Genomic DNA, 22724 nt, shown 5'->3' with positions numbered 1-22724 from the left:
TAATAAACACCATGGTTTTGTGAATGTAAATGGAAATGAAATCTTTCTGTAAACCTGCAACTTGCACAGACAGGGAGGCTCTGTACTATTGCTGGTATGTATATACCCTGCTGCTCAATCCAGCAGCTGCTGTTTGGTTGCTCCTTGCTTGCACCGTGCATGAATGGTTCTGTAATCTGAGGGAAGCTTTACATATATATATCACCCCTTTAAGGCTGCTTGTGCCAGACATACTGGCCTGCACTGCAAAAAGAGTAAAAGTGGAAGGGTTTCTATGTATAATTGAAGGGCAAACCACACATTGTCATATAGATTTTAATAGATATTCTGATTAACTCATCACAGTAATCATTTTTACTGTAATGATATGCAGCTTTACTATACTAGTATAAATAAAAACAGATAAATACAGCTCTAGGCAACATCACAGGTTAACAAACTAAGCATTCTTCATGAACCAAAACTGAAAACAATTATTAGGAAGAGATGCTGACACCCTTGCCCATTCTCATCAGACCGTCTCCAAAAAGCGAGGCAAATAAGGTGCTCCACAAATTATTTGCCAATCAGCCAGGCACATACATTTCATGATCTCCACTATTTCACAGTTTGGTGAAAAAGCAGACATACCTCAACCTATCAAGAAGAAAAATGGAACAGATCGTAATCCCAAAGAAAACCACTGAATGCATAGAAATATGGCACTTTTCCTGTATTTCAGCTGTAGGACACATCAGAGAGAGAAATACACCAAGAAGAAAATTAATATCCACCTTGAGTGTTCACCCTGAAATGTCAGTCTCTGAAGCAGGATAGGCAATGAGAGGAGGACCTAACATGAAAAACAAAATGCATGTAAAGTTTACTATGATGAAGCTACCTGCAAAGAAACTCGCTTCTCCTTCCAAGGCTTGTAACTGAGAACAAGCAATTAATTGTTTGATAGCCAGTGCTGAGGAACTCACACTCCAGCAGCGCCTTGCACGCTTCAGACAAGCTGGAGATAAGATACACACAACCATCGTTCAGAAATGATCATACTCTGGATGGTCAAAGAAACTTTGAAGGGGCCAGAAAACTTGAAGTCTGCCAATGTGGGGAAGTGTCTTGGACAAAGTACCAATTTTAGGCAGATAGTAAAACTAGAATGTTTCATGGAGTTTCTAAAATTTTGTTCAACTTAACAATTGTCATTCTAATATGGCTTCATGATCTTATAAATCTTCAAGATTTTACCCATTTTATGTGATCTTACAGATCTATTAAAAACTAGGAAGTGAAGACTCACTTCCAAAAAAGCAGCTCATTACCAGTTTCAGAAAATGTCTGCAAAAAATCACTTTCCAACCAAAAATGCATAATCACAGAATATTTAGGCCGGTCCTTCAAAAAAACTACCTTTGCCGATAGTGAATTAAGACCATGATTAAGACAGACATTTCCAAAAACAATCCCAAACATACCCCAATACATTTTCAATTCATCCTGCAAAATATGCACTGCGAATAGTCAAAACATCATTGAATACCTTTGGATGTGACATACCCGAAGATTCAAAGGTTATGTTCTGATTACAATTTTAACTATTTTTGCAATTTCATTTGATTTTTTAAAAGGTAAACACTATTTAATGTTTGATTTTAATCTTCAAAGTGATTTGTAGTGTTTCAATTTTCCATTAATGAGTCAGAATGGACAGGTCAGATGATAGAATCCAGGGGATGGCAGTGAAAGATCAGAAGAAGGTTTATGTACACATTAGATCATAAATAACCACATCCTCTCTCAAACCCTTGTTCCCATTGTAAACTTTGTTCATATCTCCATATTTGTAAGTCAGAATTAGTCTATAAAAATCACATTAAAAAGGTAAAATTACTTAAGTGAGATATTAACTGATCTGTATTTTATAAATTTTAATCCATAAAAATATAAATAAGAATGGTAAATTTTTAAGAAAAAGAAATATACATTAGTGCAAGTTATGAATTACATTTCTTCAGTGTCAGCAGTAAAATATCTTGAGGAAAGAAAAAAATTACTGATCTAATTTCAAGAAGAAAAAAAATTCCAGTGTTTAAACATGCAATTAATTCCAGATATAGCTAAACAGAATAGTTACTTCTCTTTACTGTCAGAGCAGTAGCACGGTGCTTCCTTATGCTGAACAGTACTTGTATTTCATAGCAGTTTTAGAAATAGAAAATATGCATAAGACCAGGTCACATTATCCGTAAAATCTGAGAGGGGGAAAAACAAAAAGATCCTGAACCACACAGCACAAAGCTGAGAGATCTCATTCATGCTTCATTCAAGATTGTACCTGTTTGATCGGCCTTTGTTATGGTGCATGTGTCGGCTCCAAGCATTCAGTGATGGTAAAAAAAAACTACATGGTTAGTGGCATAAGAAACACTCCCTTCTTGTGATGAAACCTCAGTAAAATCACAGTACATCTCAATATGAGAAAGGATTGCTTCAAAAGGGCACACCAATTTAAAGAGGCTTTGTTACAGAGAGAGAAAGAAAGAGAGAGAAGCTCTTCTGGAATGTAAAAAGGTAATGCTTAACTATACAATTCATGAATTAAACAGAACAGTTTTGATTAAAAAAGGGCAAGACCTGCAGTCTTATAGATGGCTCAATTCAAAGTAACCCCTCCAGAAACGGGGACTGATAACACGTCTTTGCGATGTTGGAGTAACAGGCCGGGTGCTCCAGGGCTCCAGGGCCCTCTCCTTTGGGGCTCAAGTCTGCACTTTCATGGCACATCCTCAGTTGAACGCATCCAGTGCAGAATGACAGGAGGTGGTTGGCTGCTCTCCTTAGACGGGGAAATACCTCACTCATTTCCTTCTCTCTCCTTTCCCTCCCCCAAACAATTCCTCCGTTCCACCAGCATTATTTGCAAACCATGTTGCAAAAGCCTGGCTTTTATATTTTCTTTTTCTTTCTTTTTTTGTTTAAAGGAGAACTATAGGTAGACGACTCCCTCAGGTTACAGAGTTGTGCTATTCAACAAATGAACTTCCTCTTCTGCCTCCTCTCTGTCCTCATCTACAGGGTTCAGTTGAACATTACCGAAGCGGGGTCTTGGTTTGCCGTCTGGGCCATATGACGGAGGATATCTTTTTTTGTTATAATGCCAAGGAGGCGCCTGAAAAAAATAAAGAGAAGACTGCCATTAAAATAAAAGGGAAAAAGAAAATGAGAAGCTACATTTATAGCTAAATCCTTTTTGTTGACAGGAATAGAGCGAAGCAAGTGCCTGATATTGTACTTTCAAAAATATTTTATTGGTAAAGATAATCAAATTACCCAGCTACCATCCTTTGATATAAAAAGTATTATGGTCACTAATAGTACAATGTTCTTTCCACTGAGACTCTCATTGAAGTCGAGCTATTTTGACTAATGAATGCCAACAAAAAAGTAACAAAAAAAAATGGGAGGATGTATGGAAAAGAAATTATACTAATCCCATTTGAGAAGGAATATACATTCTTATCACACCAAAAAAGCAGTAAATATTTGATGACCAAATCCCCTCAATATTCCATTTTTTAAAACTAAAATTAACTTTTAAAAAACAGATTGCCCAGTTGTATGCATAATCTTCATGAAAGCACATACAATTGAGATAAAATGGTCAACACAGAACCTCAATAGCAAACTTCAGAAGCCAGAACAAATCTATAAGACAACCCAACACTCATCAATGTTTTCCTTTTTTGATTTTGGCCAAAAAAGTTAAGATAGAGTGCTTTTATGAAAGTCTTAGTTGTTAATGCTTACATTAAAAGATACATGAAAAAATCAAGAAGCAGTCCTAAAATATTATAAGTGAAGCACAAAGCAGGATGAATGAGTAGCTACTTATTATTCTGATTAGTAGTTTTTTTAAAAGGATGCATGAAACACTTGTGAAATATTAGCATACAACAGGAATACACAATCAGTTGTGTATTAAACAAACTGGGACAAGTTTATATAGGTATGGCAATTGCACGGCAAAATAATTTCAGGCATTTATTGCTAAAGCCAGACAATTTTTAGGTTATGAGGTAAGATAATAATTCAAAATTTATCTTTAGTCATTAAACCACTAGGAAGGACATAGAGTCTGTTAGAACAAATGCATCTGACCCTAAAAACTGCTTACAGCACTCTAGAAGCATCATGCAAAAGGGGCACACACATATTCTAGGTCCAGTTCACTAATGAAATGGCAAGAGACACATTATTGACTTTGAAAGTATTGAGGGTATGGAGGGTATAGCAGAAAAAGAACTAATGCTATGCTCACACACATATATATACACATACATATTACGCTCCAGTTAGTGTGCCCATAAAAAAATCCATTTAATTGTCGGCAAATTTAACATTGCTAAGCTCGGTTAAAATGATTTGTGAGCTTAGATTTACCACAAGACTACCACAAGATCAGGAAACATTTTTTTTTTAAAGGAGGGGGAGGGTTTGGGGTGACGGGGTAGACATTTTTAATCTGGCATCCTCTGAGACTGGTGTAAGCACTAAAGTAGACAGATATGTTGTATTACTTTAAAAATGTCCAGTAATATTTACTCAGTCAACTGCCAAACTCTTTACAGTTCTTAAATAGCAACTAATGATTTTGATGAGATGTTAACTTTTGCTTACTTCCCATGAGTGAAATTTTACATACATTTAAATTTATCTTACAGGCATATTATGAGATAGAAGTGAAATTGGCAGCATATAGGCCTTTGTTGGGCAGGTGTCTGGGAAAGAGAGGACTGAACAGTTCACAAGTGTCATGCCTCCTGACGTCTAAGGTGTCTAATGAGGAGATCTCATATATCTAATCACCAAGGGTTCGACGTGCTGCTTTAGTTGCTCGAGATGCTCTAATATGTTCTTCTTTGTGATGATCCCCAAGACAATCCTGAAACAGATCATGTTATGCTAATAACTGTGAGAAATTAAATTAAAAGAGGTTCCAATCATAATGATAATGAGAGAAAGAATAAAAACATGGACCATACGAATGCTTTTAATGAACTCTAGAAAAATAAAAACAAAAATGGTTTGAAATCCCAGGTCCCAATTGCATAAATTCTACTGACTTTCAAAAGTGACATGGTGCTATTTTCAAATACTGGTGGGTTATTTTCCTTGTTAAGTTAAAAATCAAAACGATAAAAGTTTACAATGAAGATGACTACAAAGAAAAGTACAAATAATATTAATACACAACTATAAAATTCTGAAATTTATTTTCATTTTCACTGTTCCTTCCTTTGAAGAAAATGTTTTTCTAATATCTAAAATGTCACAGTGCAGCAGGTATTTTCTGGATCTACCTCAGCAATGTAAAGACAGAAGTCTCAACCTTTATTGCCTATGAGACTTGAGAAAGCCCTTTATTTTACTATTACTTGAAATTAAAATTAAAGGCAATGTGTACCAAATAAATAGTGCTGACCAACAAACACCCCATAATTTTCAGGACCTACTGAATGCTACTTTTTAAAGTAAGCAAATAAGACTTGTTTAAGATTAGGGGATCAAAATCACTTTCACTTTATTAATTTTTTTCTAAATGATTCCCAGTTAATATATTATTATTATAACATCAAGCAAAACAATGGACATAAATTCTCTGGATACTTGAAAATAATTAAACTTTTGCCCTAACCGGTTTGGCTGAGTGGAAAATAATTAAACTTTTAATTATTGAAACAAAATTCTGGTTACCAGTTTTATAACGAAAGTCAATGAATTCAACTACAGTATATGACAATATAGACAGTGAGTGTCAAAAACCTTAAAAAGTGCCCTGGCTGGTGTGACTCCATTGGTTGGGTGTTGTCCTGTGCACCAAATGGTCATGGGTTCGATTCCTGGTCAAGAGCACATTGCTTGGGTTGTGGGCTCAATCCCCAATAGGGTGTGTGCAGGAGGCAGCTGATCAATGTTTCTCTCTCTCTCTCTCCCTCCCTCCCTCTTCCTCTCTCTCTAAAATCAATAAAAAGATATATATTTTTAAAAACACCTTAAAAAGCTTTTAATCTTTAAATTTGGAAAGCCCACCCAGAATTCCCTTCAGGGTAATTGAACATATTTATATTTCCTTGGTGATCAGGTTAACTGAACTTTAATTTTTTTTAAAATATATTTTATTGATTTTTTTACAGAGAGGAAGGGAGAGGGATAGAGAGTTAGAAACATCGATGAGAGAGAAACATTGATCAGCTGCCTCATGCACACCCCCCACTGGGGATGTGCCTGCAACCAAGATACAAGCCCTTGACCAGAATCGAACCCAGGACCCCTCAGTCCGTAGGCCGACTCTCTATCCACTGAGCCAAACTGGTCAGGGCAGGTTAAGTCAACTTTACTATTAAACTGCCTTTGAACATTCTGACTTCTTGAAGGGTGTCACCAGGGGACTTCACATAGTCAAAGTAGCTTGGTCCTACGATAAGTCAGTTATAAAAGAGTTCCTTAGGGTAGTGCCTGGATGTGAAGGTTGGGAAGCAGGGAAGGTAGGGAATAGGAAAGACATAAATAGGTTCTATGCCAATGTTTTTCATTATTTTTTTTTTAATAATGTACTGATCACTGAGAACAAGATAAAATGAAAAGTTTGCAGAGCACGGGAGCAAGATCCCCACACTATACTATATAAAATAAGCACTCACTCAGTAGATGTTCTTCTCTGATGTTTAAGGTCAAATAGACAACAAAAAAACATCAATTCACTTGAACTTACACTTGTAGTCAGGAAATGTGAAAATCTTGACAATTAAAATTATTCTAATTTAATTCTTATTTCATTATTTCTATCCAATTATAGAGTGATTAATTTCAATAATATATTAGTAAGCTCTGCCAAAACACAAGGTACACAATGAAAAAAAAATTACAAGTTTTTAAGGACCAAATGGCAAATTTAGAGATTTACAAAGCAGTGATTATATTTACAAAGTAATAGCCCTAAAAAGAAGAAAATACATATATCCCCTTCTCTTTAGCTAATGGAGAAAAGTGATTTGAGCATAATAAGGCCAGTTCAGTGTTGCTTTGTTAATTTCAGGGAATGTAAGGAAAATCAGTGCAAAATGTGATTCATGTAAAGACCGATTTGCTGTTTCTTGTGGGCTAACAAACAATGACGTAAGAGTTAACAGAGCATGACCCAACATTTTTCAAAGTCCGTTCCAAGAAAAACCAAACATCCGAGTTCTAACCCTGTCCCTCCATCAAAAAAAGGTTTGATACTCAAATAAGTTTGGAAAATTTGTTTTCTATTATCCCACTTGAGAATCAAATAATACCAACATTTTATAAGTTCTGAGAAGTTCCAAATAAATAAACCTCAATTATATTTAATCCAATACTTTCTGAACTTATATGATCACAAAACTCTTTTGGGACAATGCCTACTGACATCCTGCTAGTTCTACCAAGACTCGAAGATTCTGAAAAATTCTGCTAATTAAAATTAAAAGTTAGACATCTATAACTGGCATCTTTACAGACATACTTCCCCTTGTCTCTCTGGTCTCATTTTCTCCTGGCATCCAAGGTTCCAGATTTGTTATATCCCTTCCCCCAAATAGTTATTCTCCACCTCTAAGGACCTAGTAGAAACTATAAAATGTGAGCAATTGGCCGGAACTTCATAGTCTATACTAAAAACCAGAAGATACAATTTTTTTTTCTAAGTTTAAATCTTAAATTATTTAAAGTGAGAATAAAACACTACTTTCTTACACATTTCACAGAAAAAAACCCCAATAGCCACCACCCCAAAGGATCTCTTCTTTTTTTATATTTATCAATCTGTTTTCCTTACAGGACAGAAATAAGGAAAATATAATCAGGGCAATTAAATGTGTTCCTTTAGAACAGGGGTGGGCAAAGTTTTTGACTCGAGGGCCACAATGGGTTCTTAAACTGGACCGGAGGGCCGGAACAAAAGCATGGATGGAGTGTTTGTGTGAACTAATATAAATTCAAAGTAAACATCATTACATAAAAGGGTACGGTCTTTTGTTTTTTTTAGTTCATTTCAAACGGGCGGATCCGGCCCGCGGGCCGTAGTTTGCCCACGGCTGCTTTAGAAAAAAGGCCACACACACACACACACACACACAAGCTTTCTTATAAACAGACAGTATAAGGTAAGATTTTAATTAACTATCCTCCATTTCCCCCACTTCATTCTTTTTTAACACTTTCTTCTAAATACACTTTCTAACGTCTGTGCTACCGAAACCTGAGAATTAACCAGCAAAGGGAAATACGGTAATTAATTCGTATAGCTTTGTGGACATAGTTAATCATGACTAGAGAATGACAATATATTTGGTCCTACATAAAAGAACACACCGTGGCAAGCACAGAGAACAACTCAAAACAAGTAAAAGTTCATAACAACTCATCTTAGCTTCCCACTAAATCATTTATAACTAAAAGGGCCCAAGAAGCAGTAAACCTTTATGAAGTTACTCCATTTAACATGTACTCATTTTTAAACAGTGAAGTTTAGTACCATTATTTTTCACATTAAACAACACTAAAGAAAAAGGTTCTTTTACTACATACATCTCTTCCCATCAATATCTGTAATATTTAACAATTCTGACCTCCCTGCCCCTAATCAAGAACTTTATCTTTTTAATGATTTACTTCATATCATCTCCAGTTATTTTAACTGGCTAGCACAGTGAAATCACTAAACATGGATATCTTTCTAGCTTTATATTTCTATTCCTAACACAATACAGTATCATATATGTCCAAGAAAACAGGTTAAGATTCTATCAGTCAATTACATTATAAAACAATAGCAAGACATTGGGTTTTAAAACTGGAAAGATAGTTTATTCCCTGATCTCTGACTTGCTAACCACGTGACTGGGCAAGTTACCAAACCTCTTCAAGCTCCATTCCTACATCTGTAAAGTCGGGATACTGCCACCGACTCTGCAGAGGGGCTGCAAAGTTAAATGAGCAAGGTATTCAATAAACAAATTTCCTTTATTTTTGTCCTTTCTCCCTCTTTTCTCTAGATAGGGGGTCACATATTTTGTACAAAATGATATTTTAGAATACCTGCTGTGATTCTCTAAGTGTTTGGTATTTCAATAGCTTCAGGCTATGCATGCAGTTTATGCACAATCTTCTGTTCCTCATTTCTAGCTTTCCATTTCAGCCCTCAGGTAAAACAACGTTCTTAAGTATCTCAACTAGGAACAGTAACATAAAGGGTGAAAAGGGGCTAGAGAGAGAATGGGAGGGAAGCAGGTCCCAGGTCAGGAACAGAGGGAGCAGAACATGAGGGAGCAGTATGTGATCAGGGAATAATCCTCTGTGCTACTCTCCACAATCCCTGTGACATTTGCCAAACGCAACCTTCCTATTTCCCCATCCTCAGAAATACTGGCAGTTTGTGTGTTAAGGGCAAAAATAATCAATTTGTGCATTTTAAATACATGAGTATTTGTATGTAAAAGGTCTGTGAGTGGAGAAGGTAGAAAAGAGGAAACAAAGCATTTGCTAAAGGAAGTTTTCAGCTAACTTACAAATTTCATTTAATTATGCATTATTTAATTATATTTCATTTAATTATATATATTCCCTTGTTACATGATAAATTAAATAACGGCTGTCACAGTAAACAGCAGAACATCTAGAAAGTTATTCTGCACTAGAAATACATATTTTAAAACTGAAAGACAAAAGGAAGCAGGTGTTGGCAGTCCTCCACACAGGTCAGGGCCACCTTTCGTCCACGGGAGAAATGCTCGAAGCACCACGTAGGTGCTGAAGATGTTTCAGTGTCACTACACTTTGTCACTACACTTTGGCAAAGATCTGGGAGTTGACATTTTTCTTATTCTCTGGTGTCAATCTGATTGATCTTGTATTTATAGCCACACTAAGAGCCAGACTTTCCCACTTGGGAGCTGATTACACTCTCTCCTATTAAGTGCATATGAATTCCACTAAAAGGGATAAAAACCTCTGACAAGTGAACTGATTTTTTGATGAAACTTACCCATTGTGAGTTACAAGGCACTGCCTCAGGCCCAGCTTTCGGAAAATATCCACCACGATCTCCATGGGGGTGTGGTCTGTCACTGTGAAAGGGCTCATGTCAAGAATGCTGCGAAGCTTCAAGGGCCGTGGACTTTCTGCTGGCAGAGACGGGGTGTGCTGTGCAAAGCACACACGAGAGCTGCCCACGATACCTTCTTGTTTCTTTCTGGCACTTTCTGAAGAGACAGAGAAGACCAAAAATTAAATTTGACAGGTTTTATTTTACTTTAAGGTCAGAGATTAAACAAATAAAGCAATGTATCCCATGAATTTTGGTCCCTTCATTTTTTCCTGTCTTCTTAAACAAGAAAGGAATAAACTAAAAAGTCAGCAATTTCTTATATTTGACAGAATCAGAACCCATCACCAACACACCATCTTCATGTAAATAAAATATGTTTTGGTAAACCAAGGTTCAATTGTCTTTAGTGGCACTGACCCTGTTTATTAACTCTGGGGGGGATAAGGAAGCATGTTTGGAATATGAGATTTTTAAACCTGCACAAATTATAGGAATCCATCATCGAATAACACCTGCCTGTGCCAACAGTCACTTCTCCTGCCTGGGAGGTGGGACTAAAAAGAGCTTCATCCCTGCTTTGACAATGGTGTGTACTTCACCACTGTGAATTAGCTCCTTCTCTCTCTTTGCTAATGTTAACGTTTAATTTTCTAGATGAGTCACAAGTATGAACAGGTGGGTGAAACTACAATTACGCACATAATGGGCACGAACTGACTTCCTAGGTTTTATCTGAAAGGCTGTGATAATTGCCCCCTCCAGTGTGCTTGGCCTCACATGCTTTGGTCCTGCTGCCTGCCTCCACTCCCCACTCTGAGTGCTAGACAGGAAGTGGCAAGGAGGCAGAAAACTGCAGAGGAAAGGGAGAGATCATGGGAACAAGAAGGAAATCCGTGAAATGGAGAGAATACAAAAATAAAATAGCCAGCTTTATGCATCTATTTTGAGTTTAGTGTGTATTCAAAACTGTCCTATAATAAGGTATTTTATATATTATTCTTTTATGTGTAAAACCTAACATACAGGTCCACTTTTCCCATTCAAAAACGTAAACTTTACAAAAATATATGTGGATAAATACTTAAGGTGTGTTCGAAAAGTCATGTGACTAACATTTCTGAGGATGTGACTTGATCTCATCTATCTAAAGTACCTCTATTCCTGCCCTAACCGGTTTGGCTCAGTGGATAGAGTGCCGGCCTGTGGACTGAAGGGTCCTGGGTTCGATTCCGGTCAAGGGCATGTACCTTGGTTGCGGGCACATCCCCAGTAGGGGGTGTGTAGGAGGCAGTGGATCGATGTTTCTCTCTCATCGACGTTTCTAACTCTCTATCCCTCTCCCTTCCTCTCTGTAAAAAATCAATAAAATATATTTTTAAAAAAATAAAAATAGCCCTAACTGGTTTGGTTCAGTGGATAGAGCGTCAGCCTGCGGACTCAAGGGTCCCGGGTTTGATTGCGGACAAGGGCATGTACCTTGGTTGCGGGCACATCCCCAGTGGGGAGTGTGCAGGAGGCAGCTGACCAATGTTTCTCTCTCATCGATGTTTCTAACTCTCTATCTCTCGCCCTTCCTCTCTGTAAAAAAAAATTTAAAAAAAAATAATAAAATATATTTTTAAAAAAATGAAAAATAAAAATAAAAATAAAAAATAAAGTACCTTTATTCCCTTGTGAACACTATCTGCCAACCCAACATTCTACTTCTCAAGACAATAACAAAAACTAAAAAATATATCCACTGACTCAGTGAGAATGTAATTCTTAACTTTACCACCTTCTTCTTTTAAAAACCTGGCCTTCTTTCTTTAAATTTCTATGTAAATTCCAAAATTCTGATCTTTTCCGTTTCTTTGCCTGGCTACCATTAAAACCTAAAGAATGGGAATCTAAACAATGAAATTAAACTCTCTGATTGTAGGTTTGCCATGGCAATGACTTAGAAGCTGAAACACTTGAACAGAGACAAGTCTGACCACATACTTTGCCCACTCTGGCAACTACTATTGTATTACTTAGAGCAAAACTTGGAATGATGGGATTGCCGGTCTTTGAAAAAGTCTTCTATGCCGAAACCGGTTTGGCTCAGTGGATAGAGCGTCGGCCTGTGGACTGAAAGGTCCCAGGTTCGATTCCGGTCAAGGGCATGTACCTGGGTTGCGAGCACATCCCCAGTAGGAGATGTGCGGGAGGCAGCTGATCGATGTTTCTCTCTCATGGATGTTTCTAACTCTCTCTCTCCCTTCCTCTCTGTAAAAAATCAATAAAGTATATTTAAAAAAAAAAAAAAAGTCTTCTAAAGGTGTAAGCCTTTTCCTAAACTGAGTAGGATATTCTCCGAAAGCTATTTCCTTCTCTCTTTTTTTCTACTTTAATAATTCTTGCAAATTGAGTTTCTTTCCAATTTGATTTGAGAAATACTCTCACCTACACTGTCTAGTCTTTCCTCTTGCAATGACACAAGAATGGAAATATTTTACAATCCTTCTGCAATTGCCACAGGGATAAGTTGAAAGGGGGATGACGAGCTCACATGAATGACCTTTGGAGACAGGGCAAATGCTTGACACTTCCAGCTCAGGGGCCTCTGCTAAAAACTGCAGAGTGTCAAAGCAATTACTTAATGAAAATATTCTCTATCACCTTTGGAGGTCAGAGGGGAGAGAGGGGAGAGAGTGAGCTGTGTAGAAAAGGATTAGAAGCCTTATGGGTCTCCTTATTAAGACTGTAGTACTATTGGGTAAGAGGAAAAATTAATTTTGGAGGAACACAATTGCTTCCTCCTCGGGGAAAAAGTTTAATTTATTTCCAAGAAATAACATAGTGTGCCTAATGCCTTTAAATTTTTTCAGGAATTTTAGCTCAAAATACAACAGCACTTACATATTTTTTCAACCTGACGTTTAACCAAAAATAAAATCTCAATGACTTTTTTCACTTTAAACTAGATATTACAAGTTAATATTATAAACCTAAACCCAAAAATTAAAAAAAACAAGACCTTGTGAATCTGGTATGAAACAGGCCAATGAAGATGGAATTTTCAATAAGTTGCATTCAAATAAGCCAGCTTTATTAAATAGAAGAATGTATTTTGCTGAATGCCCTGGCACTTGCTAAAGTCTTATATGTTCATTAAGAGTAATTATATATTAATTAAGAAAAATCAACTTAACAAGGCTTATCTGAGTGGGGGGGGGGGGGGTGGGGGGGAGTATCTGAGTCCAAACTAATAATAATGCCAAGTCAAAGATAAAACTCTATTTAGCAGGAAAACAATCCATGGAAGCATAAATTCCTTTTCTAAAGAATATAAGACCTGCCTTCACAAACCCAACCAACTGAACTTTATTGCTTCCTATCTTCCAGAAATCTACTATATATCTATGTCTATATCTACCTAGATATCTAAATACTGATACTTATAAATGTGTGTGTATTTTTTTTTTTTTTTTTTAGAAGGTACCTATTGCAATTGTCAGGTCTCTTCTGAGGGCAAATCCTACTAATCTCTGAGATTCTTTTGACATTATGACAGGAAAGCCATTGTAGCTGGTTTCATTAATCATGTTTTCTATGTCATCCACTGTCATGTTGTCTTGTGTCAGGACAGCTAAGGGAGGATCATTCCTTCGAGGTCTCATGACATCAGCAGCCAGGGTGGTATGAGTGAATTCTTCTTTTGCATCCAAGAAAGGGTATCCATTTAACCGAATGTGCGCTTCATAAATGCCTTCCCTACCAAAGGCGTCTCCAACCCATTTACTGGTCATTACTGCAGCCATAAGGGGGACAATATATTCCAGTCCTCCAGTAAGCTCAAAAACAATAACCACCAGGGAGACGGTCATCCTTGTCACTCCACCTGAAAAAAACAAGCACCACTGGTCAGGAAGGACAAGAGTCTCATCAATACTTGCTAGTACAATTTTTGCACTAGGCAAGTGAATACAAACTTAGTGAAAAGGATTATCATCAAAAACTACTATTAGGATAATTATTACTATTTTAATAAGATCTAAAAGAACACCAATCATCTTTGTTTGTAACACAGAAGACTTGAAATAACATTTCAAAACCTGCTTGCTTCATATAAAAAACCACAGCTGTCCAACCAAAACAACTTTGCCATTTTGGTTCACTGCGATAGCAAAGACATAATTTCACCCTTATAAAAGATCATTCATTCTCAAGGAATTTGGTGAAGCACATCATAACTACCTTGTTTACTACCAACTTACAAATGAAATTTATATGTGGGCAGAATATTAATTTACTATATTTCTCTCCTCTAAATCTTTTCAAAATAAGCAAAATGTTGATGCCTTGTGGTTTATGGTAGCAGTATAATATTCCCTCCCTCAGAAAACTCATCTCTTCATCTATCCCAATCACCATTCTGAACTACCTTCTCTATGCCAATGTCTCCCCGACATGTCTCTCTCTACAGCTGCATTTGCCCCATGTCTCCAGCTGTGCACGCCTTATCTTATTGTGCTTGTCTTGACTTCCTCTAAAAAGACAGTGCACAAGCACTGTCACAGAAAACATCACACACTTAAAACTAAACTACTCTTCCCAAAGAGCTCCCCATTCCAACTTCCCTGACTCCAACAGCCAGCATCACATTCTTCCTGACAACCTAGGTAATCATTCTTGGTTCATCCTTTTACTTTATCCCAACACCTACCTAGACTCTCACCTAGTCCTATCTGATTTCCTCTGCAAAATATCTATGGGTACCTTTTTTGAAAGTCTCACTATTCCCAACCTAGTCCAGACCCTCTAAACTTTGTTCCTTGATTTTAATACTATTTTGTGTTACCTCCTTAACTCCAGGCCTATTACCTTCAATCCACTTTCTAAGCCATGTTCCCAGGTTAACCTTTCCTAAGTAACACTTTCACCATGTTGCTTCTTCGCTCAGAAACTTACCAGGGCTCAACAGTTCATTCTATATTAAGCTTAAACTCTTCCTTCTTGTTTTTTAACGTAAAAATAGAAGGGAGAAAGGACCTACTATTATCTATCTATACTCTGCCAGGCATGTCCTAGTCAGTTTACAAAAGTGTTTTTAAAAATTATTTTTTCATGAAGAACTTATTTTACCAGGCACCATGCTAAGAGCTTTATATACATTTTATCTCATACTGGTGGCCCGGTGCTCGAAATTCATGCACTGGGGAGGGTCAGGGGGTTGGGGGGAGTCCTCAGCCCAGCCTGCGCCCTCTCGCAGTCTGGGACCCCTCGGCAGACATCCCTCTTGCAATCCAGGACCCTCACTCCTTACTGCCCACCTGCTTGCTCACTGCTCAGCTCCCTGCTCCTTAGCAGCAGGCTCCTTACCGCCCAGCTCCTTACCGCCTGGCTTCTGGCTGAAAAGCGCTCCCTGTGGGAGCACACTGACCAGGGGGTAGTTCCTGCGTTGAGCCTTTGCCCCCAGGTGGTCAGTGTGCATCATAGCGACTGGTCGTTCAGGTCATTCTGCCATAACAGTCGCTTAGGCTATTATATACAGTAGGTCCTCAGGTTACATCAGAGATCTGTTCCTACAGCTCAATATAACGCAATTTTCGCGGTAATTTGGAACCCACCTACATAAGCACCTACGTCACTCACATGGAGCACATACACAGCAGTAATGAAGTGAAACAGTAAAACAAATTTAAAAGAAATATAACAATTCCTAACCTTTACTTGTGGTAAATAATAAAAAACATAAAGCACATATGTACATCCGTCAAAATGACAGACTTTCTCTTTTTATAAATACTGTAAATGGGAGATGGCGACGTAACCACGAAACAATGTACGTCGAGTCAGACGTAACCTGAGGACTGCCTGTATATAGATAATCCTCAAAACAACTGTAAGAGATAGGTAGTTATTATTTTCATTAAAAAAATTTTTTTGAAGTAAGTAAAGGAACTTTCCCAAAGTCATCAAGCTACATGTGGCAAAGGCACAACTGCCATAGATCTGACCGATTCCTAATACAAATTCATCCTAACTTAAACCATGGCAATCTCACAGTCTGGGTCCTTCTCACCATCCAACTTTTTGTTTCCCAAAAGTACCCAAAATGCATTCTGTACTTCAATACTGTCAGTTTCTTCAGAGGCCCATGAATACTATTCTAATTTGTCTTCACATTATATTCTTCAACAAAGTCCTCTAAATTCTATTAATCTTTAAAAATAAAGTTAATGTTTTACCCTAAATTACTTCAGCTCTTTTTTTCCTCTAGATTGCTACAATTTTCATAGACTCTTGCAGTACAATATATAATCATTATGTATTGCTCACTATTGTTTTCTCAGTGTGGGTCTTGTCTACCCAACCTGATTATAGTTGAGGTTGGGTTCATGGTTTATACTTCTTTTTCTATGACTCACTGCACCTAGCAGAGTGCTAAACAGAAAGTGGGTACTCAATAAATACTTGCTACTTTAGTGAAAATGATTCTGTCCTTCACTTTCACTTGATATTATACTATTGAAGATTAAAAATTACTTTACACAATTTTGATGTATTGAACAAAAATAAGTCAAAATACCAACGATTATTAAATATTATTACCAAAGTTTAGCTGACATTTTAAATATAAATAACTACTTTTCATGCCCAAGAGGACAATAAATAAACTTGCAAATATTTTGCTTTTCTTTTCTTTAAAACAGTAGTGACTTTTCTCATTTTTCTATAAATACACCTTACATGGGGGAGGGCTGGTAAAGAAACCTTTTACTGAGGCTAAAAATAAATCACTGCAGAGCCCAAGTAAAGCTACTCTGTAGCTTTGCTGGCATGCTAGTGGAGGGAAGTTAAGACCCTTGACAATGAAAAAAAACAAAAATCTTCTTGGACAGGGTTCAAATTAAGCCTAAGATGTTTTCTGCCATAAAGCATTAAGTGATATTAAAAAGATTACATTTTTATTAAATTTTTGCATTAACAAATTTTCAGAGGCAGGTAAAATAAAACCTAGTACTGTTTATCCTATATAAAAGGCTAATGCGGAAATCGACCAAACAGCGAAACGACTGGTTGCTATTACGCGCACTGAGTACCAGGGAGCAGATGCTCAATGGAGAGCTGCCCCCTGGAGATCAGTGTGCTCCCACAGGGGGAGCACCCCTCAGCTGGCTTATAGCTGGCGAGCAAAGCGGCAGTGGCAGGAGCCTCTCCCACCTCCACTGCAGGCGGGTGGTAAGGAGCCAGGGGTCCCGGACTGTGAGAGGGATATCTGACTGGCAGCTTAGGCAGACATCCCCTGAGGGGTCCTGGGCTTTGAGAGGGCCCAGGCCAGGCTGAGGGACCCCCCCTCCAGTGCACAAATGTTGTGCACCGGGCCTCTAGTATCATATAATAGTAGTACTATTTCATTTCTGTGAAAACACTCTCTTTCTCTGTCCTGTGCCTCACCTTTTCCCTAACCCCACCCTACCAATTAAGCACAAGCAAGCTCTTACTCATTTTCTCTCAGACTCACAGGCATCCAGACACAGACAAACACAGTGGTTGTTACCTAAGCATGCGGCAGCACCAACCATGGCATAGAGGCCAGGAGTAATGCAGTCAGCCCCAACCTCACACCACTCCTTAAAGATAAACCAGTCATGGTGATAATATGCAAGCTGCTCCACTGCAATGCCCACAATCCTCCCTGCAATCGCTCCGATGGCCATGCTGGGGATGAACAAGCCTGACGGAACCTACAACAAAACAGAATACACGATAAGGCAGAGGTCCTCAACTGCATGCTTGAAACTATGTTCTGTGGATTTCTTTCTAACACTTTTGCTTCTTTTCACATGACATACCAAAACCCTAAAACTTTTAGCAAAATCTTACTATACAGTATCCTAACAATTCCATGAATTCAGTTACAAAATAACACATCACATTCTCTACTCCAGCGGTTCTCAACCTGTGTGTCGTGACCCCTTTGGGGGTCGAACGACCCTTTCACAGGGGTCACCTAAGACCATCGGAAAACATATATAATTACATATTGTTTTTTTGATTAATCACTATGCTTTAATTATGTTTAATTTGTAACAATGAACATACATCCTGCATATCAGATATTTACATTACAATTCATAACAGTAGCAAAATTACAGTTATGAAGTAGCAACGAAAATAATTTTATGGCTGGGGGTCACAACATGAGGAACTGTATTAAAGGGTCATGGCATTAGGAAGGTTAAGAACCACTGCTCTACTCCAAAGAGAAAATAAACCAAGGGTTATTTCTCTAGGTAGGGGTTCCATAATGCCAACCCCTAACAAAATTTTCATTAGTACATGGTAAAATGTGGAAAGAAAAAGAAAAGAACAGTACAAAGCACTTTTCATAATTCTAAATCAATTCAGTATTAAGTACTGCCTTTACTCCAAGATTATGTCCTTCCTATATATTACTTGTTTATAAAATGATAGAAAGATGCTATCCCTCTTAAGTGGTACAATATAAAGCGGGCAATGTTATCAGGTGTCCCAATAATTGTGTAGTGATTTTACATTATCCTATATAATAAAAGCCTAATATGCTAAGTGTCCAGTTGACTAGTCAGCTGTTCAACCAAAGTGTAATATGCTAATGATATGCTAAGGCTGCTCAACCGCTTGCTATGACGTGCACTGACCACCAGGGGGCAGACAACTGGTAGGTTAGCTTGCTGCTGGGGTCTGGCTGATCAGGACTGACTGAGATGGGCCAGACACGCCCTGGAGCCCTCCAGCGGTCCCTCCCTGGCTGGCCAACCTCTCATGTCTCTCCCCGGCCTGGATCATGCATTGGTGGGGTCCCTTGGCCTGGCCTGCGCCCTCTCGCAATCTGGTACCCCTCGGGGGATGTCGGAGAGCCAGTTTTGGCCCAATCACGCAGGCCAGGCCGAGGGACCCCACTGGTGCATGAATTCGTGCACCAGGCTTCTAGTATATTTATATGTATACATGTATGCATACATTATATATATATACACATATACATATATGTATATATATATATATATTTTTTTTTAGTCAATCAATATTTTTTTCCTTTTAATTAATTCATACATATGAATCTAACGAGGATAATAGAAACAGTAAACACACTAAGCAAGATCATTTAAAGACTATTAAAAGACTAATAGCTCTAAACTGTTGTGGATATGAAATAAGCTGAGCACAAAGTGTTGGCAAGTTGAAGAATATATCAGGTTCATTAACTGGATATTCAAATAGAAGGGGTCAAAATATGTTTTTTTATTTTCCTGCCAGGTAGATCCTTTGGCCAAAGCAGAGGGTAATAGGCCTCTGGTGTCCTGTAGCTCAACTAAGGGTGTGTTGTTTGCTGTTGTTTTTAGACAGAAAATCAACTTACTGTAGAAATAGGAGCTTTAACAACTCCTTTAATTTGATTCACTAAGAAGAAAAAGGAAAATTTCAAGGTTTTTCTAATATTTAACTCATATTTAATTAATAATATTTAATTACTATAATGTGGACTAAACACAGAGGATAATACAAAAGAGACCATATTTCTGGTCAGGGGACATACAAGAGTCACCAATGAATACATAAATAAGTGAAACAAATATCTATCTCTCTCTCTCTCTCTCTCTCTCTCTCTCTCTCTCTCTCTCTCTCTCCCCTGTCCTCTCTCCTTTTCTCTCTCTCTTTCTTTAAAAATAACTAAATAAAACTTTTAAAAAAACAACAAAAGACCATATTTCAACGCCACTCCAATTTTGTTAAAATCAAGCTGTTACTCTCCACAATGTACAGCTGTGAAAGCACACTAACACTAGATAATATTATTATATGAACTAGAGGCCCGGTTCACAAAAATTTGTGCACTTGGGGGGGGGGGGGGTCCCTCAGCCCGGCCTGTGCCCTCTCGCAGTCTGGGACCCCTCAGGGAATGACCACCTGCTGGCTTAGGCCCACTCCACGGGTGATTGGGCCTAAGCTGGCAGTCAGACATCCCTCTGGCAGCCCGGGAGCCCTCGGGGGATGCCCACTTGCCAGCAGGGAGCAGGCCTAGCTGCAGTCAGACATCCTTAGCGCTGCTGAGGAGGCGGGAGAGGCTCCCACCACCACCACCGCTGTACTGGCAGTCGTCAGCCTGGCTTGTGGCTGAGCAGAGCTCCCGCTGTGGGAGCACACTGACCACCAGGGGGCAGCTCCCGCATTGAGCATCTGCCTCCTGGTGGTCAGGGTGGTCATAGTGACCAGTCATTCCTAGTCCTTCTGCTGTTAGGGTCAATTTGCATATTACCCTTTTGTTATATAGGAGTGCCTGGCCAGCCTGGGTGAGGGGCTGATGGCTGTTTGCAGGCTGGCCACAGCCCCTTCAGTTTGGGGGTCCCCCATGGGGTGCCTGGCCAGCCTGGGTGAGGGGCTGAGGGCTGGGCCATTTGTAGGCTGGCCACAGCCCCTTCACAATGGGGGGTCCTGCTGGGGTACCTGGCCAGTCTGGGTAAGGGGCTGAGGGCCATTTTCAGGCTGGCTAAGCCCCACAGCAGGGACCCTGACCCTATGAGGGTGTGGCCAGCCTGGGTGAGGGGCTGATGGCTGTTTGTAGGCTGTCCACGGCCCCTAGCCACCCAAGCTCCCAGTGGAGGCTGGCTGGAAGCAGGTATCTGGGATTTATATGTCTTCTATAATTGAAACTTTGTTGCCATAAGCGGAGCCCACAGCCAGCTCAGGGCCAGCGGGAAGCTTGGCTTCCTCCATTGCCCAGACAACCAAGCCTCTTGCTTGCTACAGCTCCGTGGCTGCCGGCCGCCATCTTGGTTGGGTTAATTGGCATATAGTTGCTCTGATTGGCTGATGGGCGTGGCTTGGGGCATAGCAAAGGTACAGTCAATTAGCATCTTTGTCTTTTATTAGTGTAGATTACAGGTAGAGTAATTTAAAGAACAAGGATTAGCTGACATCTGATATACATCACCGAGAGTCACATAATAGAATTATATTTACTGGCAAATCACTATCAAATGTTATTCTCACTTTCATAAGTTAGAAAAAAACAATGTCCCAGGGCATAAGGACCAAGTCCTTGATGGAAAAAGGCTTTGGGCGCCCTAACCGATTTGGCTCAGTGGATAGAGCGCTGGCCTGCGGACTGAAGGGTCCCAGGTTCGATTCCTGTCAAGGGCACATCCCCAGTAGGGGGTGTGCAGAAGGCAGCTGATCAATTTTTCTCTCTCACTGATGTTTCTAATTCTCTATCCCTCTCCCTTCCTCTCTGTAAAAAATCAATAAAATATATATATATTTTTTAAAAAAGGCTTTGGGCTTAGTAATGTAACTCTTGCTTCAGCAGTGTCCTTTCAAGGTAACCCCTACAGGGATATGGTAAAGTAGAAAAGTGGCTTCCTAAAGATATGGATATCCTGATTCTTGTGTATTCATTATGTTATATAGCAAGGAGAAATTAAGGTTGCAGACAGAATCAAGGTTGTTAATCAGCTGACCTTCAAACTGGAGATTATCCTGGATTATCTGGATGGGCCCAAAGTAATAATAAAGGTGTTTTAAATGTGGAAGGATTTAGAAGAGTGAGTTTCAGAATGATGAGGTAAAGAAAGACTTGACCATCTATTGCTGGCTTTGAAGATGGAAGAAGGGGACCATGAGCCAAGGCATGTGGGCAGCCTCTAGAAGGCGGGGGGGGGGGGGGGGGGGGGGGGGGGAATCCCTGTCAATACCTTAATGTTAGCCCAGTAAGGCCGATTTTTGATTTCTTATCTCCAGAAATGTAATAAATTTGGGTGATTTTAAGCCACTAAATTTATGCTAATTTATTACTGCAGCAATAGTAAACTAATAAATGGTTTAGAAATATCATGAATTTTCTAACACTCCTCCCAGTAAAAGGTAGAACATATATCCCTCCCCCTGAGCCTTGGTGGGCCTTTGTGGCTGTCTAGACCAGCCGTGGGCAAACTATAGCCAGCGGGCCGGATCCGGCCCGTTTGAAATGAATAAAACTAAAAAAAAAAAAAAAGACCGTACCGTTTTATGTAATGATGTTTACTCTGAATTTATATTAGTTCACACAAACACTCCATCCATGCTTTTGTTCCGGCCCTCTGGTCCAGTTTAAGAACCCATTGTGGCCCTCGAGTCAAAAAGTTTGCCCACCCCTGGTCTAGACAAACAGTACACAATAGAAGGCATGCTGTATGACTTCTTTGGCTAGGTTAGAAATGGTCCTCTTGGGGCACTTGCTTTTGGAAACCTGAGCTACCATGTAGGAAATCTAACCACCCTGAGGCCACCATGCCAGAAAAACCACAGAGGGAGAGATGTTAGAAAAGGCCGATGTTCCAGCTCTCGCTGTCTGAATCTTCTCAGATCAGGTGCCAGACAGATGAATGTCTATGAGATGAGCAGCCTTAGCCATGTCTCATGACAACTGTACGAGAGACCAAAACATGCCAGCTGAGTCCTTAACCAAATCAGACCATTATCAAAAGCAATATAAGTTATCATAAGCTGCTAGATTTGGGGGTAATTTGTTACAAATTAACAGATACCATGGCTCAACAATATATCCTAAGGATTTCTTTTTTTTTTTTCATTTCTTAAAATTGAACCCAAAAAAATA

The 22724-nt window shown here is 39.0% G+C and overlaps 1 protein-coding gene across 9 annotated transcripts in view; it reads right to left on the bottom strand.

Moving 5' to 3' along the window:
* Positions 1-299: 299 nt before the first annotated feature.
* Positions 300-22724, bottom strand: part of CLCN3 (chloride voltage-gated channel 3) — an 87562-nt gene continuing 65137 nt past the window's right edge. For 7 of the 9 annotated variants that reach the window (XM_036313126.1, XM_036313132.1, XM_036313123.1 and 4 more), the window contains 5 exons: positions 17646-17832; positions 13584-13982; positions 10055-10271; positions 4855-4930; positions 300-3157 (listed from right to left, as the gene is read on the bottom strand). In XM_036313126.1, the coding sequence (XP_036169019.1) occupies positions 2999-3157; positions 4855-4930; positions 10055-10271; positions 13584-13982; positions 17646-17832 (1038 nt within the window). In that variant the 3' untranslated portion in view covers positions 300-2998. The remainder of the gene's footprint in view (positions 3158-4854; positions 4931-10054; positions 10272-13583; positions 13983-17645; positions 17833-22724) is intronic. The other 2 variants (XM_036313128.1, XM_036313131.1) reach the window with 1 other exon arrangement.

This window comes from Myotis myotis, unplaced genomic scaffold (assembly GCF_014108235.1).
Source record: "Myotis myotis isolate mMyoMyo1 unplaced genomic scaffold, mMyoMyo1.p scaffold_m19_p_6, whole genome shotgun sequence".
NCBI lineage: Eukaryota > Metazoa > Chordata > Mammalia > Chiroptera > Vespertilionidae > Myotis > Myotis myotis.
The sequence above is the reverse complement of the archived record's forward strand: the minus strand, read 5'-3'. Positions and strand labels throughout refer to the sequence as shown.